The sequence below is a fragment of the Archocentrus centrarchus genome, unplaced genomic scaffold (genome assembly GCF_007364275.1).
Source record: "Archocentrus centrarchus isolate MPI-CPG fArcCen1 unplaced genomic scaffold, fArcCen1 scaffold_26_ctg1, whole genome shotgun sequence".
Taxonomy (NCBI): Eukaryota; Metazoa; Chordata; class Actinopteri; order Cichliformes; family Cichlidae; genus Archocentrus; species Archocentrus centrarchus.
Window position 1 is genome coordinate 6604157 of NW_022060256.1, and position 6000 is coordinate 6610156.

At 43.1% G+C, this 6000-nt stretch overlaps 1 protein-coding gene across 2 annotated transcripts; it reads left to right on the plus strand.

Annotated features, from left to right (window-relative positions):
- The first annotated feature begins 3275 nt into the window (after positions 1 to 3275).
- LOC115776092 (uncharacterized) lies at positions 3276 to 4597 on the plus strand. Of its 2 annotated transcripts, XM_030723718.1 has the most exons (5): positions 3276 to 3382; positions 3474 to 3526; positions 3625 to 4046; positions 4236 to 4406; positions 4486 to 4597. In XM_030723718.1, exons 1-4 carry the CDS (start codon positions 3369 to 3371, stop codon positions 4380 to 4382), a joined length of 636 nt encoding a protein of 211 aa, XP_030579578.1. In that variant the 5' UTR covers positions 3276 to 3368; the 3' UTR covers positions 4383 to 4406; positions 4486 to 4597. The 2 variants fall into 2 exon arrangements, with proteins under 2 accessions (XP_030579578.1, XP_030579577.1); XM_030723717.1 differs by having other exon boundaries at positions 3625 to 4406.
- The last annotated feature ends 1403 nt before the right edge of the window (positions 4598 to 6000 follow it).

Genomic DNA, 6000 nt, shown 5'->3' on the forward strand with positions numbered 1-6000 from the left:
ACATGAAACTTGCCGTGGACATGTTGGGGCTAAAAGACAAACATTGCAGGGACTGAGAACATTTGTGTTTGGGGTGGGGGTTATAGGGGGTGTGTAATTCCAATTTTAAAAAATGGAAAGAACTTAAAGAATTGTTTCTGTAAAGAAATGCAAATTTTCCCTAAATTGCATTTGTAAAAAAAAAAAAAAGATCCTCTAAGAAACTGTTTTCTAGAAAGCTCCTTCTGAAATGGCCTCATGCTGTTTTGAAGTGAGTGCACAAATATAGTTGTAACATAAGTATGTATTAGCATTTCCTTATTTAATAAGACAAATGTGACAGTTAATCTGTTAAAAGTATGTATACCCTGAAAAGAAAATATAATCTTCATACATACAGTATGACCATAAGAACTTTTTTCATTAAAAAAAATTAAATTTCTCTCATTTCGCCACCTTCCTAAAATAATGGCCATTTTTGACAAAAATGATTTTAAGGACGACACCATAACCTTCCTCCTCCACAAGACCCTTTCCCACGTGGACCGTGGTAGGTGGAGCTATGTGAGAGTGCATGTAGACTACAGCTCAGCATTTACCACCATAGTCCCTTCAGGCTGGTCTCTAAGCTGTTAGACCTGGGCCTAGACCCCTCCCTGTGGAGGTGGGTCTACAGCTTCCTGACCCTCACCACCAGATCCCCCCAGGGCTGTGTGCTCAGCCCTCTGCTGCACTCGCTGTACACTCACGAGGCCACGTCAGAGCCTCCCACAACAAGAAGACAGCGTACAGGAGGGAAGTCTCCTACCTGGAGGACTGGTGTCAGGAGAACCACCTCCTGCTGAATGTCAGCAACACAAAGGAACTGATTTTTTTTTTTAAGTGTTGAACATAACATTAAGAATACTACAGACACAAAGGCTGGAGCTTACGAGTTCAATAATTTCAGTCACATTAACAGTTGTGCACATTTTAGGTAACTACATTCGAGAATCCCCACTTGAGGCCATTTAAAATGACCCCTTAGACTAGGCGTACCCCTAAACATGGTTGTATGTTAAATATGCAAAATACTGAGTCAACTTTTTTAAAGCCTTATTTATTTATTTTTTTATATTATTGGTCAGTCATGACAAAAAGGTGCAACAGAGGAAAAGGGAGGCTTGGTACGTATCATGTATCCTGGCGTGGCTCAAACCCAGGCAAAGAAGTTTGGCAAACAGGACACTCACTTTACCAGTTGAGCTACAAGGACACACCATGAGGTGTCCCATCCGGTATCATTTCTTCAACAATCAAACTGCACAAAGTATAATAATCTTCCTTCACTACAACTTTTGCAAGATTCAGTAAGTGTCTAAAAGTATGTAAAAAAAAAAAGGATAAAACGCTTATAAAGGCAAATGTGAAAGCAACTTGAGTCACTGCAGCAAAAGAAGGACCAAGTAAGCAAGGCCAGTAGGACTGTAGAGGTGAGTCTTTATTGAACAAACTCCTTTAACTTCCCCAAACTACAGAGGGGTTTCCATTCCTATGGTCACTACGTGCACGAGCGATTATGTTGGTGCTAGAGAAAATCCATCCATCCATCCATCCGCCCGCCTGCCCGCCCATCAGAAATGATGTAATCTACATTGATCAACATTTGAAGGATTTTGTGTAAGGGGTACACCGTGCCACTAGAGCAGTGTTTTACAAAATAACCAAAGTATATCATCATAAAACCTTTATTTTGCAAAAAACGTGATGATCATAATTAGAGAACAGCAATGACTGTAACACAGTAAGATTACAACTACATTTTCTGAAGGTTACAACAGTCAGTCATCAGTAGGAATTGTACAGGCCTTTGCTTTGAATGAATTCAGCACATCTGTGGCCACAGGACATCAGTAGTATCTCACACTGCTCTGTGGCTTTGTGGGTTTCTTGGCCATAACTTTGTCACCAAGGATTTTACAGAGGTTTTCTATTGTGTTTAGATCAGGACTCTGGACTGGCCATTTCATTGCTTCAATTTTTTCAGTTTCAAGGCACTGCTTTTCCCCGTTTTGCTGTGTGACAGGTGGCATTGTCCTGCATGAAAATTGCTGGCTGATTGAGTGATGAACGCAAGGAAGGAACCACGTGTTGTTGAAGAAGGTTCTGATACACACTCTGCCGTGTAGCTGCATGAGAGGTCCAACTCCTGCTGCCGAAAACATTCCCCAAACCGTGACACTTCCTCCACCTTTCACTGACTTCTTTACACACTTTGGATTCAATCTTTCTCCAGTTTGTCAACGAACATAATGTTTCCCATCAGACCCAAATAAATTAAACTTGCTTTCATCACTAAAATAAACTCTGGACCACTTCTCTTCTGTCCACACAACATGCTCCTCAGCAAAGGTGAGCCTAGCATTTTGATTCTTTCTGCTAAAGAGAGGTTTGGTCACTGCAGAGTGGACTTTCAGTCCAAATGCTCTTAAACGTCGAGACACTGTATGACGAGACAGATCCTTATCCTGTTCAGTGCTGAACTGGCGAGCAATTTCAGCTGCAGTGTTGAACCGATTACCCATGGAGATTCTCCACATTACCCTGTCCTCTTTTGCATTAGTCTTTCATTGGCGACCAGCCTTCTTGGGGGACTTGAATGAGTTTGTGATGTTGTAAAGATGCACTATTCTAGAAATCACAGACTTGGAATGACCAACTTCTCTTGCTATGGCCGATAGGGTCAGCCCTTTGGCCTTCATCTGGACAACCTGCTGCCGGAGGGTTTCAGTCACTTTGGAACGGCTCACCATTTTTGCAAAGTCAGTGAAAACTGGAAAGTTGGGCTGCCAGTTAAATTGGGTTTTGTCAGATAATTAAGGAAAATGGCACCAGGTGCCAGATTAACACCGATAACTTGCAGGTATCTGAAAGTGCTCTCTAATTTTGATCAGTGTTCTTTTTCAATTATATCATTTAAGTTTTTTATGCTTAGCTTTAGAATATATACAATTTATGAAATGAGCTTAAAATACTGCTATTTTACTCCTGCTAGGATGATTTCACATAGGACTACACAATGACCTTTACATTTAGGAAATTGTGTGTTGTTCTCTAATTTTGATGTCCAGTGTAGTTTACTCTATGACACATTTGAAAAAAAGATTGCGGCTCTCATATTGTCAGAAGTGTTTAAAGTCCCCCAACACCTGCGAATCGTGATGAATCTAGTCTAGGTGCAATCAAACCACCTGTTTCCAGTCAATCAGATAGAAAGCAAGAGCTCTGATTGGCTGTCAAAAGAAGATTAACACTGGCACCCTCTGGCCACTGCAGACTTGTTGTTTTGCTGGGTCACAAGATAGCAGAGGCTTTTCTGCTTGCATTTGGTAACATCACTATTTGAAGCTATGACACTTTTATGGTATTTGTTACATGATTTTTTTATTGTGCCCCATATAATGACTGTTCATCTGAAGTGACACAAGGTTTCTTAAACCTGTATTCTTTTTTAGTGTGGTGCTGCCATGGCTGCTCTTTGTTGGGGAGCTTCAAGCAAATGAAAAATGTAAGACCACAGCATAATAATTCAAAAGCTACACTTTAAGTACAGGATGACAAAAGAAATCTCACTTGCAATGTCAACCTGAAATTGTCTGTTTTCAGCTTCTTATCCTGGCTTTGAAAATACTGATGCTGTCAAACCCCAGCAGACCTCAGGTTACCAGTCCCACCTTCAGCTCCAGCTTCCCGACTATCGGCCCTGGTCGCATTACCAGCTTCCCGGCTACCGGCCCTGGTCACATTTTCAGGTTCCCGGCTACCGGCCCTGGTCACGTTTTCAGGTTCCCAGCTACCGGCCCTGGTCACATTTTCAGGTTCCCGGCTACCGGCCCTGGTCACGTCATCGGGTTCCCAACTACGAGTCTTGGTCAGTGTCCCTGGTTCCAGGATATCAAGTCTGGCCCAAATCCCGAGTTCCTAGCCACCAACACCAGGTGGAGTTCCAGGGCCAGGGCTCCCAGAGCAGTATTCAGGCCCAAGACCTGGACCAGAACAGGACTTGGCCTCAGACTCAAGGACAGGGTTCCCAGCAAAGGCCTGAGGTGCAGGGCCAGGGCTCCCGGCACAGGCTTCAGACTTGGGGACAGGGGCAGGGCTCCCGGCGCAGGCTTCAGACTTGGGGGCAGGGCCAGGGCTTGCGGCGCAGGCTTCAGACTTGGGGGCAGGGCCAGGGCTCCCAACATAGGTTTCAGACACGGACCAAGAGGCAGGGCTCCCAGCACACGTTTCAGATTCAGACTCAGAGGCAGGGCTCCCAGGACATTCTTCAGACTCAGCCCCAAAGCAGAACTTGGCCTTATCCTCATCCCAGGGGCAGGGTTTTTGCCATAGACCATCATCAAGATTGGCTAGAGGCTTAACTAGAACAGAGCAGGATGCTCGGGGTAAGAATAGTATTTACTTCTTAATCTACTGTTGTACTTAAAATGTGAGGTTAACACCACTAATTCTTTCTTATTTCAGGCCTAATATATCAGAAGATGCATCTTTAACTAAGTGGATCCAGTTATACTGATCTCTGTAAATTAAATTTCTGGTTGTTGATGGTTGAATTGAGTCTGTATAATACGCTTATAATAAAAATGAATGGCACTGAATTCGGCTTATGGATTTATTTTATTTTTTTGCTGTTGGCCCTCTAGATCACTCTGTGCCAGCCATTCTAGGAAGTTGCCAAACTTTGAGTAGTACTGTTTGCTGGTCTCCTAATGGGCCTTTCACCACATGAAATATCTGCCATTGATAAAACTGTCACATCTTTTAGTAGTTTTAAATTCTATAGTGTATTCTTTGTAATGCGTTTAACACATCCACTCTGGGTATTATGACTTTTTTTTTTTTCTGCCACTAGATGACTCCACTTGACAAAAAAGGAAATAAAAATCCATCCTGCAGCTGAGCAGTGAAATGTTTAAGGTGATAAGGTTTAAAAAAAAAAGTTTTTGCAGCAAGTATGTTTGAACCTGTCCAAAGACACTTGTCAGGTGAACTGGTGACACACACATCCACACACCCACATTTGCCCATATATATCTATATACAGATATATATTATTTATATAAATATATAAGTAATAAATATATAAAATATATTGCATGCATGCACACACACACAAAAATGTGTTGCACTGGAGCTCCCAGGAATGGAACAACCAGGCAGGATGGAGCAGTTCAGCAGTCTAAGGGCATGTGGAAAAAAGTAGTTTTTAAATCTTTGTTCTGCTTTGAAGACTGGGGAGCCTTCTTCCAGACCAGCAGGAAGAACAGCCCATGTTGGGGGTATGAGGGGTCTCTGTATATGTTCTGAGCTTTGGTCATGCAGCAGCTTTTACCAATGTCCTATATTGGGAGGAGGGGAGTCCCAAAGATTTTCTCTGCTGTCCTCACCACTCTTTGCAGGCACCTGCCCAGACAGAGATGCAGCTGCTCAGTAGGCTCTCTAGCGCCCCTGTAGACGGTGGTGAGGATCAGAGGAGGGAGGCGTGCTCCTCTCAATCGCTGCAGGAAGTGCATGCGCTGCTGAGCTCTTTTGACCAGAGCTTCAGTGTGGATGGACCATGTCAAGGAGTCTGTTATCTGTACCCCCAGGAACTTGGTGGTGTTGACTCTTTTGACTGCAGTGTGATTGATGAGGAGTGGCGCCTGGCTTGGCTGGCTCCTCCTGAAGTTGATGGCGATGTCCTTGGTTTTATTGACATTCAGGGCCAGGTTGTTGGTTTGACACCAGTTGACCAGGTGGTTCCACTCCTCTCTGGAGTCCATGATTCTGTTAAAACAAATGTAATGACAGCAACAAAAGAAGGTGGGAAATAAAAGCAAGACACTGATGAGTAGAGCTCATAATGCTGATTAAATATAATGCTAAATGCAGCGAGTCTGGGCTTAAATGTTGGTGAGAGACACTTGAATAATAACTTCTACTAGCATGGCACGATTTCTTTTGTTTACTTGGACTTTTAACATTAGTTAATGTAGCTAG

Excerpts from the sequence above, each read along its gene's own strand:
- LOC115776092 (XM_030723717.1), top strand. Across the intron at positions 3,527-3,624 it reads GCTTCAAGCAAATGAAAAAT|CTTCTTATCCTGGCTTTGAA; the intron begins GTAAGACCACAG and ends GTCTGTTTTCAG.